The 23,400-nt window shown below is 36.6% G+C and overlaps 1 protein-coding gene across 4 annotated transcripts in view; it reads right to left on the bottom strand.

The window, feature by feature from the left end:
- Positions 1–23,400, bottom strand: part of LOC139131001 (putative methyltransferase NSUN7) — an 85,375-nt gene that overhangs the window by 10,853 nt on the left and 51,122 nt on the right. For all 4 annotated transcript variants that reach the window (XM_070696888.1, XM_070696889.1, XM_070696890.1 and 1 more), the window contains exons 3-4: positions 9,412–9,470; positions 2,042–2,325 (exon numbers count right to left, since the gene is read on the bottom strand). In XM_070696888.1, coding sequence (XP_070552989.1) covers positions 2,042–2,325; positions 9,412–9,470 — 343 coding nt within the window. The remainder of the gene's footprint in view (positions 1–2,041; positions 2,326–9,411; positions 9,471–23,400) is intronic.

Below are 23,400 nucleotides of genomic sequence, written 5' to 3'. Positions count from 1 at the left end.
TACCCGTTTCTCACGTTGTAGTTATAACGCAACATTCTTAGCCCTTAATTTCCTTAAAGTTCAAAGGTTATATGTATAATAACTTGACTTTTCAGGCCTCAAGTAATAGTTATACAAGTTAATTGTTTTATATGTCCTTTGAATAATTAGGGCTTTCATATCACCTCTCATGGTGGCGATTTTTACACATTTCGGATCATGTATACCTTTTTTGCACCAATTTTTGGAAAATCTTAACGCAAGAGTTAAGAGGATACCAACAAACACATCCGCGGATCTATGGACTGAAAATTATGAACATTTCCAAAAAACTAGTCCATATGAGATATTCTAACGATAAAATATTACCTGCGAACCAGTTTTAGGATTCAAAAGAAAGTTGAGAAAGAATGGAGTTGTTATTTTCTTAAGTTATGGGCGAATTTTATCATTTATCCATCATTTGGTAGCGTACCCTCCGCAATCTTTGGATACAACGCTGAAGCTGATGCTGAGTAGCGTCATTTTAGTGTCAGCTAGAAAGGTCACCTGAGGATGAGGATGAGGATGAGGATGACGCCAACTTTACGTTCGTACTCTCTGCCTTCATAATATGTGAAAGTGGTGGAGACAGAGTTAACACAAATGTCATTTCTTACCCCCTTGATTTTTTAAAATTCAAAATGTGATAACAAAACAATAAAATGTGGTGGTTATTTCACATTTAGATTGGCTTATAATCTGAAAAACAATGTTTGCATTTTATTGTAGCATCCGTGACATAATGACTTGAAATGGAATACACAATAATAAATGCATATACAGCACAGAATTCATTGTTCTTTTCACTAGAATTCTAATAACATATTCAATATAATTACTGCATTCTTAAAAAACACCAATCTAAGTGTTACAGTTGAGGCTCAACATAACTTTTTGAGTGTTTTATTACTTTTAAAAAAATCAATTTTGAGCAAATTTACAATGTTATGCCTTGAAGACATTTTGTAACCCAACTAAATGTATGTACACACAATACACACTAGTATTTATATGTTTCAGTGGATTAACTGCTTTAAAATGTTTTAAATAGTTATTAATTATGACTATGTAGTAAACATCGTCACGGACGCTACACCGTCACGGATGCTACATTTCCATATTTTAAGAATATTAATAGTGAATGCAAGGGATGTAGTAATTATATAATTTGTTTATTTAAGGTAGGCACCTATTGACACTTAGGCCTGTGACATCAGATCTTTTATAACTCCTGTTGTCCTTAAGATATGAGTGTGTCACGGACGCTACAAGAAATTCCGACCACAACGATCTCCATTTTCATTTATTCACAAAACAATACAATATGCAATTTTATTTTAATTTTGGTGTATAAAATGCTTGCCATGGATGTTGAGGTTGGAATTAAATTCAATATTACAATATTTAACCCATTTTTCTACATATAAACTAAAGGTATATGTACTTATGGTCACAAAACACAAAAAACATAACGATGTTACAGTTTTGGTAAAAATACCACAGTTTCTGTTCCGATGCACATAATCACATGAATAACTTGTGAAAGAAAGATTAGGTATTCTGCAATAACATATGTAAGCTAAAAATTCCACAATTTTAACACTGTGTTCCAAAAACATTTTGAACTTAAGTACATTTTGAAGTGAAACAGCATAACGCTACTTTTTACAGTTTTTAAGGCATTTTTGTGGATGTACAACCAAACCTGCACAATTTATGCAATATTTCTTTATTTGACCAGTTAGATACAACTATTTATATTTATCAGAAACAAATAAGCAATATAATAGCAGTCTGAATAGCAGATATATGTCCATAACAAATGAAAATCATCAAGCGCACCCTGATTGTGACTGACCCGACTGTAAAAATAGCAAGTGACATGCAAGCTGAAATGGAACAATCATGAAGGCCGCCCTCTATAGTTCACATTATGCACAAACTATTGTTTTTTCACAAGCTGAAACTTTCAATACAGCCATGCCAACAAAGCGACACTATAAGCATTTCTGTAACTTACTCGGTTTTGATTTGGTTGACCCAAGCATACACAAGTGTTGCTACAGCCTTTGTTTCTCTTTCTCTGACATTTTCCGGGAGTAGAAACTCAATGCTAGGTGCCTTGAACTTTATCCTGTTCTTCGCTAGCGCTGCATTTAGTTTTGTCTTGTAGGCATTGAGGTCGTCCTCCACTTCACTAACGTGATCGATGAACGGCTCGTCGGGCATCTTGTGTCTCTTTGCAAAGCGTCTGTCCTGCATGTCCTGCAGGATCACCATTGTCAGGGCATGGTTCTCATCAGGCTGTAGTTTGGAAGGAAAAAAAAATCAAGTTTAAAAAAAAAAGACATACTGGTGGAATACATCATTGGAACACCACTACTTCCACCTGTATTAAACAACAGAGGGTTAACCTGTTCATCCCAATCCCCTGTGAACAGGTCTACACTCACCACTGATAACAATTGGTTTGGGTCAAACCATGGTGATGAAAGAGGTTGAAACAGGCATGAGTAAATAAAGTGGTCTGATGCACAAGATAACCAATTATTCCTGCAGGACCAGTAATTTGCCATCAATGTGGGTACAGACGATCTGTTGCACAAAGTTAAAGGTATTCAGACCACCAAACTAAGGTTGGCAGACGACTGATTGTACACGGGTCATCCAACCACCAGAATATGCCTGGATTTGCTCACCCTTGTTAGTAAAAACACTCGTCACCGCTTAGCCTGCAAACACTGTACTCTCCCTTTGACTCTCCGACTGTTGACCTTTTCACAGTTCCAGCCTTTAATCTTGTGAACATGAGCTCTGAGTGGGGACATCAGTATGAATAGCCAGGAAAGATCAAACTGGCTTTACAATCAAAGCTTCATTACTTGAAATCAGTCATCCATGAGACACGCAGGATATGTTTTTCTCAGCTCAGTGCAGCCACCACCAAATAGAAAGAAAGAGCCTGTCCCTATGTTATGAACGGTTTACTGAACACATATAAATATTTTGATCGGAGCATGCTTCAAGAACTTAGCACAAACCCTCACAAAAGTTCCCCTTGGTCTCTACAGTCCCATTGTTGTTCTCTGACCCTGAAGTGACCTCACGGTGACCTTTACAGATCAGCCCGACCCCCGGAGGAACACCTCCCAGCGACGCTGGTGATGTCATGTAACCTGTCAAACAGACAAGATCAACTCAGACAGATTGTCACACCAGGATTTCGACCAAATTTGCTGCACAACCACCGCTGAACGACCACTGCCTGGCAACAGATTATAAGACCCTGCATCAGAAAGAACTGACACAACACAAGGAGAATATTGTTTATTCTTCTTGCAAAACTACTGAGACACGTTATTTGACTTTATCTGAGAGCTTTACAGAATCAACTAGCAACACGGTAAATGATAGATCGATCAACAAACACTGGAATTTTTTTTCCGGCTTGTGAATATCGGTCGGTTCACAGACATGAACTTCATATCAACTGATTGCTTGCATGTACACTCATCCTAATGATTATACGTCATGGGGCGTCAATGTTCAAGACTAAATTACAGATATAGAATGTTGTAAAGTAATATTCATCTGATATGCATTGGCAAATTTGTAAGTGGTCAATTAACAAATGTTGAATTTCTCCTTCAAGATTAGCTGTTAATAAAATATAGCTACAATGTTGCAATTTCAAAATGAAGGGTAAGTACACGCCATCTGTTCATTTTAAGTGTGAGAATGAAACAGCGATTTCAAAATTCCATTCTGTAGTGATTATACATTGTGCACAATCTTTGGCTATTGAACTTTCTGGGTTGATAATAAGGTATCATCATTTAATTTGCATACTCAATCAAAGCTAATTCATCAGCAGTTACCAAGGTTTACAGCATCATCACCAATGGTTACCGCATAATGAAATATTTTGATTTTTTTAAACACATTGATCTGTTTATGCATGAGGTTACACTCTATTGCCAGTCTTTTGAGAGCAATCAATGGCTATTTCCACTGACATATAGATGAGAGACAGGCATGGTCAGACCCTGTCAACAATGGCACAACAATAGGCAGTAAAAAGTCTTCTGGCGTCATTTTCTGATTTTGGATGAGTCTGCAAAGTTTTCATTGTCAAGAGAACAGTGGTCATTTGGGTTGGTAATCAATATCAATAACCACAAACTACTCCCACAGATATTTAATCAAGACATAAAAGGACCGTGAAAGTGGTACTTTGATTTTTTACAGCTTCCACTTTGGACAATTGACTTTCAAGTTTGATGGAGGGGCCACGCATAGTTTGATATTATGACAAATAGGAGCAGTGAATCAGCTCCCTTTGTGCTGTCATTGCAACAATGTGTACTGATATGGTTGGGGTTCACGAGGACACATGGCTTTGTTTTCAACCCCATTGTCAGAGAGTTTTGTAGGATGCAGTTCCATAGTACTGTTGCATCACAGTTGCTTGTGGTTTCGATACACGGCGAAGGCCGCATGACACATTAGAAAGATTAGAAGTCTGGAAACAATACGGCTATGATACACACATATCACCGAGTTCAGAGAATGGTCTTCCTCACAAAAAGGCACAATATACTCATGGAACAAATATTGACGGCTTCTACTACGCCTCTAAATTCATAGCTGGTATCCTCTTTTGCATCAAAATTGACCTGTACATTTTGGGATACAATTTCAGATGTGCATTTTGGGGTACAATTTCAGAGGGGACCCATGTTACCCATAACAAACCGAAACGACCACTTTCTATTTACAGCTGCCTTACACTGATTAGTTCAATCAGCGTACCCAAATTTAAATGTTTCAGCAGATCAGGTGCTGACAGGCAATCATAAGTGCATTGAACAACAAGTGACTGTGTGTTGTACTAAAATATCACTAGTGAAACATTTGAAAGTCTCTGGGAAGTCATAATTTGACGATATCCTGAACTACTCTGAAGGTATGGAATGATCCATTACATCTCTGTGGTTTCATGAGAGGTTCTATGGCATTGTATGATTTCTAAATCAATCATTCCTAAAGTATTGGCAAAATATTTCATCTTGTGTTTATAGACTGGATTTGCAGGCACACACTTCAAATGCACAGTAAATCAGAAAAGTGCACACAACTTGAGTATAAGCCTCCTGCAGAAACAATTTATCAGCTCAAATAATGTTTCAACTTTTTTTTATCAATTTTGCCTGCATTTCACATTTTAAGTGGCATGATAAGTGATTTACAATGATGAAATAAACTGCCCACTCCCTGGTTTTTGATTTTGCTCTCACTTTACATTAAAATGAACGAGAGTTAGCTCTATCAAGATTAGAACAGTTGAGTAGAATTCGGCAATGTATCCACACCATTTATAGACTGTACCAGTCACACATATTGAAACACCTGTTGTTTCCGCTCTCGTTCTACTGGCATCTATACGCAAGATAATGTACATAACTCGGCCCTCTCACCACTGGAAAAGTGTTTTTTGAGTGTTTTTTCATTCATGCTGATATCTGAGATATCTCGATTGAATTTCTCTTTATGATTGTATGAATAGATCTGTAGTACCTGCTTCAGCCATCAATGTGATGCCAATATTGATCTATTATATGGAGCATGTATCGAGTTCCTAATGGACGGCAGGGTCAGCAAAGCACACATGCTGTTATGTATAACTGGATCTAACCCTTGAGTTGTATGCACATATATCTCAGCCTTGTAATCATTATCATCAGTGAATTCTCCTCACTAGCCAAATCATTATCACTATTTAATGTCGCCAGTGGCATAATCAACTTCACCATCATCATCATTATCATCATCATCATCATCATCATCATCATCATTATCATCATCATCATCATCATCATCATCATCAGTGAATTCTCCTACACAGCTACATTGCTATCATCATTATGATGACTGTTCAGTGTTATAATCATCACCATCACCACCACCAACATTGTCATCACAATCAAAACCTGAATTGTTGAAAATCTAATAAATATTATTACCATACTTAACATCACCATAATTTGTACCATAAATGACATCATCATTAACCACAGGCCTCTTTTAATAAGACAACAGCTACTCGCACATTTGCATAGGTCCGTGGAGCAGAAAAAGCTCCGCCTCACGAGAATGTGTAATTATCATTCATTCTAACCCAATATGAAAACATCACTATCAGACACATTACCGCTGTAACTGCATTGTTCCAGATGAGAGTGGGTAATACAAAACTACCGGTATACATTATAACAGTACTTTTAACACACTAGTTATAAACTGCCCTACAGAATCAATGGTGCTTTTACTAGATCCTGACTATACCAAAATTATGCGTACTGTAATCCCTTTAGGTTTCTCTTGGCCAAAATGAATATAAAATGAGTTTCTGGAAATGAAAACTATTCAAAATCTAAACTTTTCCTGATGTCAAAACTAAAAACATTTGAATAACAGCCAAGTTTTATGGTAACGTTTGTGTAAAAAACAGATACCAACGCATATCACAAGTATTATAAAAATAATCTGTTCACAACGATTCTATAGTTGGCTTTTATTTGGAAAACAGATAACATAAAAAGAGTATATGTATAGTGAGTTACAGTTGCTTTCAAAACTAAATCACTGAACTGTGTTATCCAGATTGTTCAAAAGTTGGCAAACATGTAACATATGGTGAGTCTTTTTCTAACATTTCAGCCACCCTTTATTCAATAAAGGTTCAACTCACTCATCTTCAGCTAAAGGGGATTCAACGCAGCTATTGTACGTTTAAATCAGTTGGTCGTTCCTGGTTTAATGGGCGGTGCCTGACGTAAGCACCTATCACACAATCCCCCTATTGTGAAAGATAGCTGAAGTTTTTAAATTAATGGATTTATTTTGATGGGTTTGTACATGCACCATTGCATCAGTTCAGGTGAAATGGTAATTTTTTCAATGGTATCTCATCTAGAATTTATTTTATAGTGTTTATAATCGGGACAGACTCCAACACTGACCATTAATATCTGACTGTGGTCAGTCATACCACAATGTCAGTTTAATTATAATGTCTTTCTTTGTCTATCTGTGACAGTTACGATACTTTTTGACCTTGGTTTCATATTGTTAAGGCCTCTGTTTATTAGCATCGCTATTTGTGGACAATTAAAACACACATCTGTCTCCAGTCCCAGGTCACATTAGGTAACTCTCTTGAACAATGGATTCAAACAATGACAGCATTTTTTACTGCTGACTTCAGAGTTAGGCTAGACATGTCTCAAACATGTGTTACACGGTTCCCCGGTGGCTACGGTAGAAACACAATACAATATACAATCACAATAATGAGGTTTTTTCTTCTTGCCAACCGGAGTATAATTATAAAGTAACACACAGTCTGACTTGTAAAAGTTTCCCGCCCCTAAGTGTACTCCCCAGGTTAGCTATCGGCAGAAGCACTCTGCCTGGAAGATTTTGTGCCACTATAGGCACTGATCCAAGAAACACGACTTTTTCAAGCGCATACTTTTGTTGGCTGGAGGAGAATAAGATTTTATCTTTGAGGAACCTGTAAATGGGACTTGATCCCGTAGGATTTCCGAATAAATAAATAAATAAATAAATAAATAAATAAATATAAGATGTTCAAAATCTAAGACAAAAATACTTTTTTACACACAAAAGTGACAGAAATATCACCCAATTCTGTACCCAGCAATGATTGAAATAATGAATTACTGCTTTCTCAATATTGACAATTCTTTTATTCCAATATGTAATATGTAAATGAAGTTCACCGGGCTTACATCTCCAACGATCTGACATGCATCTCTTATGCATGCCACCACATGCATTTACAGTTGAAGAATCATTTGTTGGAATGAAAACTGTGTAGGCGTATGGTTATAATTGATTGAACTGTTACTCAGCATTTAAAACTCATTCAACCCTGACTTAAATTGTTAACTGTTTCGCTAAAACTAGATTACGGACTAGACCTAACTTTTACAGTAGTCAAGTTATCAACAGAGCAACGACCCTTTCTGCCCAAGAAAATTACACCTTACACCCACAGTGCGATTGTTGGCAGCACAATCAAAATCAAAAGTTGGACATACTTCTCTTTGGAAACTTTGCATTGCCTGGACACCAGGGTGTAGCAATTACAAATCATTGTGAACGGACGGTCCATAAAGAAAAGACGCCACATGCCCTTACTGTGAAAAACTGAATAAGCGTGACCTGTCCTCTTAAAAGACTGACAGGTTTCATTTTCCCCCCGTTTTATGAACCAAAAGGAGAAGAAAAAGATGGTTGTCAACGGTATATTTGGGCACATAATACTTGCAACGTGCCCATAATATGCCATAGGTAATTACGAGACGATCTGAATGTGGTTGCACTTTTCGGCATTTATTGGGGAAATAGTAGTGGGTTCAGAAGAATCAATCGTCACAATGCGAGTCAAAGTCTGAGCAAGTCAAAACACAAGCATTTCACTGGCCAGTGACGCTCTCTGTCCTGCACTGGCTGCTCTGGTGTCTGTCCGTCTGTCTTTCTGTCTGCCTGCCTGATTTCTGTCTACTCAATGTCAGTTATCAATCGTAGGGTCTCATTGTCTCCAAGTACCAATGCATGGACACAACAACAACAATCATAGGTGTTAACAATGAGTCTTCAATTGTAACCCTTTAACCCACACCCTGTGATAAAAAAACAAAGTTTTCATGTCGGCCAACTTTTGGCAGAGGAAAGGGACAATTTTGTTGTGTATTTCTTCACAGAGGAGAAAGACTGCCATCAATACAATGCAGTCAATGAAAGGAAATGAATGGTTTACGGCTGGATCTGTGACATCAACGGGAACAGGGTAAAACAGTTAAGTAGGATGCTATATGTTCATAAAATAAACAGTGGATATATATGTTTGCAATCACTGGTGTATGTAGTGCATAGACCATGGAGGACAATATTCAGCTTCATAAGAATTAATTCTAACGATTCAAGCTGCTTGTTTTATCCGGTAAAGCCATATTGCAGCAAGAGTCATGATTATGGACCAAGGGGAGATGGGAACATTGAGATTCCCACAATGCATTTGCACTGAGCAAAGTGGAATCTAGCTTCCATAGACTCTGCATGAGGAGGTGTACCATTCAGTGTTCAACACTCTATTTGTAGGTGTGAGTGAAGTTGTTTTCTCTTATGGGAAAATTTGTACACAAACAAAACTAAACAAAGACAAACCAAACATTGACCTGAATGGCTTCATCAGCTTGCGCAACATACAAAATATCACATTCAATTTCAAAATTGAAATACCACAGGGGAGTAAAACGATCTAAAATTGACAATGATTTTGACAATGCAAGTGATACTTACAGTACTGTAATAGGAATAGTAACCACTATCAAGCAGAATATCTTCCAAGAGGGCTTGATCTGTTGGCGAAAAAAAACCGGAAAAGAATTGAATTAGCATTATCCTATACTGGGTTCATGGTCTTTGCATTGGAGATGTTGTTCCTCACCTTTAATAGCAAACCATTCCCATTCCCATATAACTGGAAATTTGTTTGCAGTTCTTGCTTTTCTTTACAGTCTTTTTTTTTTATTTTGTATTGGAATTTGATCAATCACCATAGCATTGAGAGAAGTTTAAGCGTCATTGTGTTTGTAATGAAATGGGTGTTGCTATCAATTCTAGAAAAACGTTTTCTTTTGATATTTCATCATTCTTTATTCCAGTATTTGCTTTATACGGATATTCATGTAAATGAAAAAAAACACCACTGAAAAGGAAAATTAGCAAATGTTTCCGTTAAATCTTAAAGGTATTTGCTATTTGGGTTTCAGGATGCTTATACTTGTCTAGACAATTCAAACCATGTCAACGAATACATGAGAACATATTTGAACAGCCGTCTTTGAGATCCGCTCTTTGAGTTTGCACATAATATTAAATATTATTCAGATTTTCATCATGAGAAATACCGACTCTCTCAAAAGATTAATAGTGTAATGGAAATAAAGTGAAAATGGAAATTCAAATTTGATCCACTCTAATTAGCGGCTCTTATGAACCTAAAATGACAGAATTAAATCTTGATAATCGGTACACTGTAGGTTAATGTAATTTGGTTTGCTCTAAAGTCCTGTTATGAAATTTCCTTTGATGTAGATGGCATTATACATAACTTGGCTGGCAAAGCAATGCCAATATTTTAAATGTCAATATTATTAACTCAGTAAAAATGACATCATGAAGCGTACAATATACATCTTTCACTCATACACTCCCTTGACATGTACACTGTGATACCTATACGTATGTTCCTTTGATATTATACGCGGTTCTGCTCATTTTTGTTTTTATTTGTTCTGTAAAAATACAATCATGCCCTTCAGTTTCTGAGAAATGTCTACAAAGGTCTAGAAAGGTTTACAAGCCATATGCAAAAATCTATAAACAAAAATGGAAACTTTTTTTACAAACATTATAATTTGATAATTACCGTACATCACTTCTTATAGTACAGCCCCACAAATTACCATATAATGACAGAAGAATAATGGTTTTAATGATGTTGTTATATAATAAGAGTTGATCTGATTACAATGATTCCATCAACTAAAGTAGAGTTTGGTACTGGTCAATAAATATGATTACCGCATGTCTGAAATAATATGAGAAATCTCTTGAAAATTTCAGAACCACAATGACAAGAAAATGCGAAAAAAAACCCAAAATGACTCTAAATTTGCCAGCACATAGTCAAGGGCCTCTCAAAATTAGCACATTATCCACGGACCAGAAATGATATGTAGACAATTTCTTATCACAGAGATGATATATCATTGGTCTGGATTCTCTCGATAAAAAGTAATCGTCAGCAATGAAAATTGGCAAATCCACACTAAGGGATCTGGTATGGCGTTGGTGGTCGCCAAGTAACAGACACGCTTACAAAACACTGTGGTCATCAAAAGAGACAAATATTTGATTGTCTGCCGCATTAAAAAAGTGTCCTGTTTGATCTCTCCTGAAATCTGAAATCATACCATGTCACGCTACCACCTGTTGCACCACAGACACAAACATACCACAGTGACAGATTGTGTGGCACATATCAGACGCATTGCTTACGCACATGCAAGTGACAAAATTCATGGTAACCATGACGTATAATGTTACTCTTTCATTATAAATTTCATGAGAACTACCAGTCTGTTTTTAATATTTCACATTCTGTAGATTTTTTCCTCCATAGAATTAAGGTGAACATTTTCAAGCAAAACAGAATGTAGCAAGGTTGTTGGATCAACAAAAGTAGAATCCCAGTCTCTCGTTATTTGAAAAATCTCATCAATGGTTATCAAAACACACCAGAATTTTCTTTTTGTGAGTGAAGACGAAAAGTGTATTGTATAGGCTTGTAGCATTCCTGCTCTTAGCTTTAGTAGCTCATTGCTTGTGTTTGAACAGTACGCCAATTACTGATGCATTTCTTTGGTGTCTCTCTTTCAACTGATCAGATTTCATCGTTTATCACCGTTGGTAATTGCATTCAAAAGGCAATGTACTTAGTCAAGACACCTTAATCCCCAATAAAGACGAAATTAAATGGATCGACCATTGACAAAAAAAGCAATATGTCAGCAGGAGGGATAACTGTGAATCCACAGGGATTCCGGATTTAATTCAAACTTGGGAATCATATGCACAAACGCAAGTACAACTCCGTGACAATGGATAATTGTACGCATTGTTGCCATCCCCCAGTTATCCAAACATCTCAGCAACAACCAAGTTGCTACGCAGGCATGACGATATTGCCGGCTTCATAAAAAATTGCACATGACACTGGAAAAACACCGTGTGGTGTATCTGTATTCAAACATTTTTGCAGGCAGTGAAAGGCAGCTAGGACAAGATCATATGCTGCCAACACATTCAAGTTGTAATAAGCTGCACTGATAAACAATTGAAATTGATTTGTAATGAGTCATTCTACACAGGGAATGATATCATACTCAGCCTGTTGCTATGAGATACTAAAACACACAAACTATTTCTGACACATTTAACGGTATCACTGAAAATGTTGTCTAGATACTGTATATTCATGCAAACCCATCATTTTGACAGGAAAATAGTTTAAAACACCTAAACATATGACCTATCAATAATTCATATTTTCTTGGTACCCTTGATTACTCATTATCCCCTAATCTCTTGATTTTTTAAATTTTTTGTAATTTTTCCACTGATGGGAAACAACAGAGGTCAGTCTCACCTTCATGCCAAAATATCTTGTATCGTATATTATGTCCAGTGCTTTTCCCCAAATACAGCAAAGTAGGTTAAATAGAGAGCTTTGGTTTTTCCATGCATTATAATCACCATGCTACAGATGACATAGATGCACTGGCATTGTTTTCAAAACACTTATTCTCCATGATGTAAAATCAAACTGATAATTTTAAAAATATTCATAAAATGAAAAACAAGTTTCAGGGACTTAAAAATGATTAAAATTGTATTAACCCTTTTCCTGCCAAGTCCATATTTCACCACCAGGTCAAGATGGTTAAAATTAATGAAACACAACGTATTCCATATGATGTATTTTAACATAATACTGTACATTTGAAGGCTGTTGAAAACATAATACTGTAAAGTTGATTTTTTTTGGACAAAAGATGCTATTACATACCAAGCCAAGTGGGTGAAAATACGTCATGTTTTGGCTCAATACCGCTTTTTACTGACTTGACTGATGGGGAAGTGATACAGTTATTACTGTCTGGCAGGAAAAGGGTATTAAAAAATGAAGACAATACAATGACACAGAAGACATGACTGGTTTATAACTTTCAAGTACTGAGTAGGGCGCCTACAGGCATTTTTTTACCAATTTCAATATATGTTTACACGATTAGGAACTTAAATCTGATATGCTGACCCCGGTTGGTTATACTTTGCTAAACAAACCAAATATAATGAACTACATTTCCAATAAACTTTGGGTAATTTTCCCTGTATATTGTTTTAAAATTGAAAATAAACACCGCAGTGATGCAGAGGTTGACCTGGTCACCCTATCAAAGTAAACGCGTGACTGCCTGACGGTTGGGGCTATTCAGTGAAATGAGTATATCACTCATACATTACTTTCAGAAAGCAAACTGGAAATGTTACTAGATAGATATGTCAAAAGTATAACAGGAAATTACCGCCTGGTGATAATTCACTTTTAGAATGCAAATTGAAAATGTTGCGTTAAAGAGAAAACAGTCTTCTGATGACCAGTATCATTTTCTATATGTTTGGGACATTGTCTTACAAACACAATTTGTTATTTTTAGTATTTAAATTGATTATTTCAAAAGAATATGTCTCCTTTTCATTAAAATCAAGGAAACCAATGAGGAGACAAAAATTCTTTCTTTTAACACTTTCTAATCCCATTCACAAGCATTTACAGAAGATCAACAGTTCACTGCCCATGGAAATGATCACTATCCATCAAAATCTCATGATGAAACTGTATGACATGGTTTGAAGCAGAGCTGAAGAATATTACCACTCACAACAAATTTACTCTTCAACAGTCAACATGATGCTAGAAATTTACTCTTCAACATGATGCTAGGGGGTCCCATTGCACTGGAGGGCCCCTCTAACAAAACCTACTTGATTTCATGATGCCAATATTAGGACTGATAGGACTCAGTGTTTTTCCTGTTGCTAAGGCAATGTCAGTGACTGATCTACCGGTATACCAATGCTATGGCAACACCATGTCATGAAGTAATAATAAGTTTGTACCTTAACCTGCAGAAAAAACAAAAATCCACAGTGCGTCCTGAACACACTTTAATTAAAGGTGACAATGGTTGTAATTTTGGTCAGCTGGGAGATATATTCCCTTTTATTATCATTTTTGCCAGTCATTAAGCCCCGAATCATAGTTCAAGCCATATGTTACAGCTGGGACAAGCCTATGTGTTGGTTCACATGGTGTGACAAATTAATAACCCTCACAACTTTTATCTCCACTTAGAAGTAGCGCACACACCCTTCTACCCCTATTTTCTCGTATGAGGGTCCAACCACATTAGTTTTTGCAATGGAGGCAATGTACAGTATAGTGTCAAGTGGGAGGGGATTGGCACTGTGTATGACAAGGCACTTCTTTTAGGCTGTGATTTCATCAGCAATGAATGTATCATACACAACAAGGGGAAGTTGTTTTAGCCACTTAACACAGTTCCAACAAGTGCCAAGCAGCACTGAAGTTGAAATTGGTCCGAAGGCTTTTAACACACTTCACGGCAGTAAATCAACACATTATAAACCAGAAGGGGCTGTATAAGGAACAAAAATTTTCAAGTACACTGCCTGTGGTTAGGCGGAAACCGCAGAGGTCCAGAAATAGAATGATCGCTGGATGATGTGTGAGGGGATTTTGCTGTGGTTTGGTTAAGCTTACAAAAATAAATACAACAGCTGAAATTCCATGGTTGGTTATCACAGATGTTATGGATAAATTATTGCATACATGTATGTGCCATACACTAGACAAGCTTGTTTTTCTCTAATTGAATTTAATTTAATTTGGAATCCACATTCCTCTATGTCCAAAGGTATTCTAATTTGTCACTGTACACTGGGTTTAACGGTTTATGTGATCGGATCAATATTAAATCCCCATGAATCATTGTTTCTGATGATGTAATCAATATAACAAATCATATTCATTCATCTATTACTCAACCCTTTGGTGTACAGGGGGGGGATGCATCCTTTGCAAGAATTTTGCAAATTTTGGTACTTGATAAACAAACTGACAAAGATTTACTGATATTTGAAATTCAAAATGGCTACCATCCCCGTGCTAACTCTATGGGGAAGATAAAATTTTCTATTTTCAAAAACTAAGACTGAAAATTTTTCTGACTCGTACATCTTTTAAATTAGCCCCAACAAGGAGGAGACCACAAAAAGTACTAGAAAAATTCGAGATTCGGAATATCTGTACCCGAGACACGTAACCTTAACACACAGCATCAACGCATACCTATAACCAATTCAACAAAAATGTGGCTTTCACTTTTCCTTCTAAGCATTTGAAAGTTACAGAAAAAAGCAAATTATGAGTTAAAATACATACACACACTACATGCACATCTTTATGAACTCTGGTCCCCTCTGTACTCTCGATGTGGAATGTCCCACACACAGAAACAATGTGGACTTTAACAAAAGGTCACTGAAAAAAAGGGAGGGCAGGTTAGAATGTAACAACAATGTAGCTTCTACTAACTGACATTTGAAATGTAATTTGTAGAAAATGTATAGTACTTCAGTGTCCTGTTTACACACAGCAAAATACCGTGCAATTAGTTTTCCGCTACCAAATGTTGATAAATCTTTGCATCTCAAATGCTGAACCCCTCGGTAAATTTTAACAACAAACACAGTTGATTTGTGAGATGTACTTTGTGTTCTAATTATCAAAGTTACGTGTGTGCAAGGTAACACTAAAGAGCAGCAAAGCAGGTTTTGCTGTCAACTTTGTCTTGATCCATTAACATTCCCATTTTGCTTGGTTACATGAAAATGACAGCAGACTGGGCTGACGTGGCGATTGCGTTCTGCAACACATAGCTCCAATCCTTCTAAACACAGTTAATCTCTAACATGATGCCAACACACAACTCAAAACAAATAGTGACATGTCATGTGGTCTAACGCAGGCGACATGTATTTTTACAAAATTAAATTTCAGAGCATGTTCCTCTCTATGAATAAGACATGTATTGTTCATAAAATAATTGTCATTAGGACATATATTACCAGTTAGCTTTTTTGACAAACATTTCGACAATTTTTTATTTCAAATCTAATTTAATCACAATAACTTTTTTCACATGAATTTCAATTATTACTCTAAATTTAAATATAATCGCTGAATATTGAAAAGCTGGTACAAAAGTCCACCCGATTACATGAAGTAGATGATGGGTCAACTTCATGTCTTTATTTTTACAAAGGAGAGGCATATTTCTCGATGTGGTGTACCAGTCGTACTATGTGTGAATTAACCTCCATTAAATTTTCAAAACAATATGCTTTCTGTAATCTCATTGGAATATGCCTCTGTGTGTGTGAAAGATGTCAAGTTTCAAAGAGCCATGATGATGGGGTGGTCAAGGGAAATGATAATGAATGGGTTACAGATATGAGGTGATGGTTCCATGCACAGTACTGTACATTTCCCATAATTCATTATGATTTGTATCCTCTGAGATTCCCCAGAGAAGTCTACCAGGTCTCCCATGTGTAGACAAATTCATAGACTAGTTGTAAAAATTCTGAAAACGTACTTTTAAGGACACCATTCCTCTCAATTCTCATTTAAATTATTTGGAAAATTGTGCAAGATTGACAGAGGAGATAGCATTTTTGTAAAATTTTCTGATGATTGTGTCTTCAGCCATACAGAATAATGTGATGGAAAGTAGGGAGACTAGTTGCACCTGTTTTTGAAACAAAAGGATATTGATTTTTTCCAATGGAAATGACAAAAGAAATTTGCATTCTAAATTTTCTCAGAGAATGACCCCTTCAGTTCGTCATGACTTGCTGCCTAAAAAGTATGGTATTTGCAGTACCGGTACCTACAGAACGTGACTTCAATGGTTGTTTAATGGTTATTTGGAAACTTTCACTGAAATTTCTAAACATACTTTTACTTGATATTATTTATCAATTATTCTGATGCTGCTCATTATTGCTTGCATACAGAACTGAAAAAGTTATGTGAAAAGTAACCTTCAAGGATACAAATCAAAGAGAATTGTAGGTAATTTATTGTATGGTGCCTTGTAGTACATGCCACAATAGTGAAAGTTCAACGACTTCAACTTATTTTAAAACTTTATCTCAGAAGAACGTTCAACCATTTCCTTCACAAATCAAGAATAAAAATTATGGGTCACCATGCAAAATTTTGTGTCAGAGAAACAAATTTCCTCACATTTACAGATGTGTGACATTAAAAATCACCACATCCCTGAGTAAACTCTATGGAGAAAAATATTTTTCTTCATTTTAAGAAACTACGAAGGTAAAAAGTTTTCTCACTCCAAGTGCTTTAAAATGAGCCCCCACGAGCGGTAAATCAGAAAAAAATTGGAAACATTTGAGATCCGGAATATCTGTCCTTGAGCACATTCTAGGTTAACATGATAATGAGGAAGATGAAGTGACTTGCAGTCTCAGTGCAAATAACAGCTATGATGTGAAAAAAATTAATCAAAAAAATAATAATTTCAGTGTAACACGCAAAACAATAAAATAGGTTGACAAAATAGCAACCGTTGAAATGTGGTACCATGACAGTTAGCCATTTCAAAAACAGATTTGAAAGATATAAGGAGAGTCCAGGGTAGCTCTGATGGCTAAATATTTGTACTCGGATGGGTACAAAAGCCCTATTGCACCATAGTTTGACAATAGAGCTTGCACATGACTGTGTTTTATCACCCTTGGACTACAATACCAACTTCAAGGTCGGCTGAACCAACCAACAAAGGTATTTATTAAGCCTGCATGGCCAAAATAGAGCTTGATTATAAAGACCTACAACTGTATTAAAATCAGTGCAGTGTTAACCTTGAATCACGGAATCACAACCTTGCACTCTCCATAGTAAATCTCAAACATCTACTCAATCAAGGTGAAGTGTGCGTTGAGGAACAATAATACATTGTTATGGATCACCTTCAACTTTTTCACTGAAAGAGACATTTTTTCAAGGGCTAAAAACAACTTTATCAACCTTATGTCGGCCAAATGAAGCACTTAAAACGATCGACCCAAGCTGTTAGTCATATTATTTGGGCTGTTGTACATATATCTACGAGCTAATTATGCCTTCATGAAAACTGGGATTATAGCAGGCAATGAAGATTTACTATGTGATTAAAACCCCTTACCCAAAGGCTGCGGTGTACATAAATTCTTCCATTGCATCTAAAGCCAGAAGATGAGTTAAAGGAAGTGTGGATTTGTGACGTACGATGGAAATGCTCTGATTTTTATGATTAATTTATTTCACAGCTTGGAATATACCTGATCACAACTGACAAAATGAAATTATAATTGCTTTGGCAGCTACGGGTGTGCACTTTGACATTTGAACACCTATGGTTTTAACATCATCAGGCTAGACGCAATGTTGCTAGCAAATGTTTGCACATCAGCATTTCTCTAAAACATCATTCGGTGTAACTTTGAAGAATCCTCCGGATAAAAATTTATACAAGCGATTCACGGTGAATCAGAGTAAACACTAGAAACAGAAAATGACAACACCCCTTGTTTTCTGTGTTAACAGGACAATGTACTCACAATTTTTTCTCATCTATAGCAATGCCAGGCAACACGGCCAATTTATATCAGTCACCCATATCAGTTAGCTAGTTGTTATCAGTGACATGCTCCATACACTGAAATTCCAATTTATTCAAAGCGTTTAACTGCAGCGTTTGTGTGTGTGTGTGTATCTAAGGCAAAAAAAATGGATCATTACGCCACTTTTTTCCTCTGTCAATTCTACCATTTAATTGTCACTCAGACTCTAGTACAAAAGAGCTGAATACACTCAGCTTGTCAGCAACCGCAGTGTCCTGTATGTCCAGTCTCGGCATTAAAAAACAAATATTAGCTAAAGTTCAGATATGCGCCCTGCATTAACTGACTAAATATGAAATTCACCGAGAAAAAAAGCAAAGACGTGCATGAAAGGATATTAATTGCATTATTATTTTTTTTTTAAAGAACTGTCAAATAATCTAAATGAATGTTAATTACAAGATGGATATCAAAAGCTTAAATTTGTCATTAACACAATTCTTAATTACAAACTCTGCCATTGTCAAAATGCGCACTTCATTGACATTGTGGGTGGACCAATTAAAATGCAATGGCACCGATATTGATTTTTTTTTGGTTTGTTTGAACTTCTCCAATGCCGCAAACTTCAAACTAACACACGTTCTTGCACAGATATCATTAAAGGGCAGTGTAATATCAAAAAACCTATCCAAGGTTTAATTTGAGTGCATTCACAGGTCGTGAAAATTACCAGTACTTGATAAGTATAGTGAACATGTATTACTGGCCCGGTGCTATATGTTGGTAGGCTACAGACTTGTCCTATTGCAATGAACGTGATTTTTTTTTAATTTGAAAACTGGGACATACGACAAACAAATAACATCAACTACCCCACCACTAGCTATAAACCATTATTAAATATTTCAATTGTCAAACTGAAGGCCATGCACTCAGCTTTCTCGACGGAAAAGGTTTCACTTCAAGCTGTAAATCTTCACTTTCCCATAGAGTCTTACAAATCTTAAGATGTGTGTCAATTTTTGTTGCACGAAAACAAACACTTCCAGAATGTTTTAAACGCAACCTGGTGATTAATGGCTGCGGTTTTCAGTGGGGGGACAAATTGTTTGAACTCGGTGGGTTTGCAGTTGATAGCTATGTCTGTGTTATGAGAGTCTTGCTTCCTGTCCCCCACCCCCAACTGGACCCAAATATCTCATAAATGATGTTTGTATACATTATACTTGGCACACTGAAAATATTTCTCCAAAATTTGGAATGACTTGGGTATATACTCCATGTGGATGATAATCCCCTGAAGCAAGATCAGAACTAGCAAAGTGTCGGCTGACTCTCAGATTAGAATAATCTGGCACAAGTTTGTCATACACCATTCTTGTTTTATGATCCAGAACATAATGTTAATTCTGAGTAATAACTAGTAGTATCATGATTCATCCAAATGTTATGGTTTCGTGAAAAATGCAGGGTCATGTTACCCCAAATTTTTTCTATTATTTAATAACACCTGTACAATACTTGTGATATAACTAAAGAGCACTTCCGCTGCATGGTGATATCAATTCTTCAGGAAAAATGACAGTTGTTTTCTCACAGCTGAAGTCAGGGACTTCCCTGTATGACAGACAGTTTTTACACAATGATATTTACCTTTATAAGTCTTTAGCATATAACAAATTTTGAAAAAACTAGTAAATTTCTCTGACTGTCAGCATTTGGAAAACTTCTTCGAATCTTTCTCATGTGGTGGCATTTCTAGAACAGGATATTTAATAGGTCACCTATATACAGTTCCACATATTAGGAACCACTGATTGACTTGAAATGATGTCAATTTCCTTGCCGGCATGCTTCTCCAACCAAGACTGCAGTTTCAATTCTGATCAGGTTCTGATGCTTATGTACCTTGAATGTCTTGCCTTGCACAGCACAGCAGGTACATGCAAGCTATTCTGTTTGTGCAATCAGTCACCAACAAGGATATTTTCATCAAACTACACGCACCCAAACAGGATATTGTCTTTTTTTTTCCCTTTTATCTGGTTTGATGAAAAAGCCAAACTTTGTTGATCTTAAATGGGCATTCAAACGGTGAATGTTGTCTGATGCTCTAACAATATTATCAGTAACATCAATATTTGTGGGAAGATTAACCCCAATTCAGGCTTTTAGTGCACGTCTATTCAATGTTGACTCATTACACTGTGACTAGTGTAGGGAGTATAATGCTATGACCTGAACTTAATCTTTTTTGACACGATTACCTGTGTTGGGCCTGGTGAAAATTCAGTCATTTGACGATAAAAGACCTGTATCATGGACCTAATATAAAATGTCTGTCTTCTTCAGTACAATTAGCTTTCTACAAAAACATCGTTTTTTACGCACTTATACTGTAGTGCTACAAAATGTAATGAATTGGTCACATGAATAACAAGTCATCTTGATGACACAGTCCCCACTTGTTAATCAGATTTTGATTACAGGTCCTCAAAGAGGATAGAGTCCTCTTCATTCGGTCTGTGATAAAAATACTTTTGAATGAATTCGCTTGATACATGTCTGAGTTATGGTTTCAGGACATGAAAAAATCGTAACAAATGGTCGCACAGCGGCCATATTGGATTGCATCACAAAACAAATTGATGTGCATAGCTATGACATTGGTCGATGTCCTTGTACCAACTTTGAATAAAATAGGTCAAAACATGCGGATATAGCCCGAGAAATGGCTCTGTACATGAAAAAATCGTAATAAAATGGCCGCCTGGCGGCCATATTGGATCGTATCACAAAACAGATTGACGTGCATATGTATGATATAGGTCAATGTCCTTGTACCAACTTTGAATAAAATCGGTTGAGATATGCCTGAGTTATGGCTCTGTACATGAAAAAATCGTAATAAAATGGCCGCACAGCGGCCATTTTGGATCGTATCACAAAACAAATTGCCGTGCACAGCTATGACATTTGTCAATAAGCTTGTACCAACTTTGAATAAAATCGATTGAAACGTGCCTGAGTTATGGCTCTGTACATGAAAAAATCGTAATAAAATGGCCGCCTGGCGGCCATATTGGATCGTATCACAAAACAAATTGACATGCATATCTATGACATTGGTCAATGTCCTTGTACCAACTTTGAATAAAATAGGTCAAAACATGCCTGAGTAATGGCTCTGTACATGAAAAAAATCGTAATAAAATGGCCGCCTGGCGGCCATATTGGATCGTATCACAAAACAAATTGATGTGCATATCTATGACATTGGTCAATGTCCTTGTACCAACTCTGAATAAAATCGGTCAAAACATGCCTGAGTAATGGCTCTGTACATGAAAAATCGTAATAAAATGGCCGCCTGGCGGCCATATTGGATCGTATCACAAAACAAATTGACATGCATATCTATGACATTGGTCAATGTCCTTGTACCAACTTTGAATAAAATCGGTCAAAACATGCCTGAGTAATGGCTCTGTACATGAAAAAATCGTAATAAAATGGCCGCCTGGCGGCCATATTGGATCGTATCACAAAACAAATTGATGTGCATATCTATGACATTGGTCAATGTCCTTGTACCAACTCTGAATAAAATCGGTCGAAACATGCCTGAGTAATGGCTCTGTACATGAAAAAATCGTAATAAAATGGCCGCCTGGCGGCCATATTGGATCGTATCACAAACAAATTGACGTGCATCTGTATGCCATATGAAGTAATCCTTGTATCAAGTTTGAATGAAATCGCTCCAGGCATCTCAGAGATATCTGCGTGAACGGACGGACGGACGGACGGACGCACGGACGCACGCACGCATGGTCCACGCACGCACGCACGCACGCATGGACATGACCAAACCTATAAGTCCCCCCCCGGACGGTGTCCGTGGGGACTAATTAAAGCTCATACTGGAATTTTCTGACTATCACACTGGGAAATGTTAAACTAGAAGTAAGTAAGTATGCATTAAAATGGAATACTTGCAAAGAGACATACAATTTAATATATACACAGAGGGTGAAAAAAATAGACATATAAAGTTATCAATTATTAATCATGCTTTCAACTTTGGAAAATAAAGGCACATCTTTCAAAGAAAGGAAAATGCGACCTAGGAATTTACAGCTCTAACTATTAATTTATATATTTTGTCTTGTGCGTCAGTGACCACGCATGTTCCAAATATGATGCCTCAACACACCTAAAGAGTTTACACAAGGAAACCTATGAAGTTCCCGAAAAACAACATATAACCAGTCTCCATACAGGAAACATGGATTTCCCACGGCTTTCCATAAAATTTTTACAACCTCTCTCCTACAGAGAGCTAGAGGTAAAAAGTTGACATAGACAAATGTTGAACTGTGCACCGCTGAGTACCGTACAATCCGAATTTGGCATGCCGAGTTTATGTGCGTAAAACTCCTCCCTGGCCTATAATCCACTGAAATTAATATCCCATATAAAATTTTTAGTGGCAGGTTCACTTGAGAGTAAACGTCAGCTGATGCAGTTACTTACGGCATTTGTACTCAATAGAGCTGAAAAGACATTTAACAATCGTATTTTTCAGAAAACTCTGTTAGTGAGTTCTATTTGAATATCATTTCTATGCTTAATGCTGGGACAGACTGTGCCTTGGGTACAGCTGTCAGACTCTTTATACGCTGCTTTAATCCATTCGATAAAAGGTTCAGAACACCCTGGTTTTGATTCTTTACAATAGAGGCAGTTTCCTATGGGCAAAGTATGTGCAAAGGTTTAACACTACAATCCCCAGACTCTCTCATTTGCTTCTCTTATCCATACATAAAATACTTACCTAAACAGTAACTCATGATTTTTCATCCTTTATTATCAGACATACTGGTAGCTTTCTTGAGAAAAGCATGCACAAAATTTTAATAATCCAATTTTTCAAGGTATATA

Source organism: Ptychodera flava, chromosome 4 (genome assembly GCF_041260155.1).
Source record: "Ptychodera flava strain L36383 chromosome 4, AS_Pfla_20210202, whole genome shotgun sequence".
Taxonomy (NCBI): domain Eukaryota; kingdom Metazoa; phylum Hemichordata; class Enteropneusta; family Ptychoderidae; genus Ptychodera; species Ptychodera flava.
The sequence above is the reverse complement of the archived record's forward strand: the minus strand, read 5'-3'. Positions and strand labels throughout refer to the sequence as shown.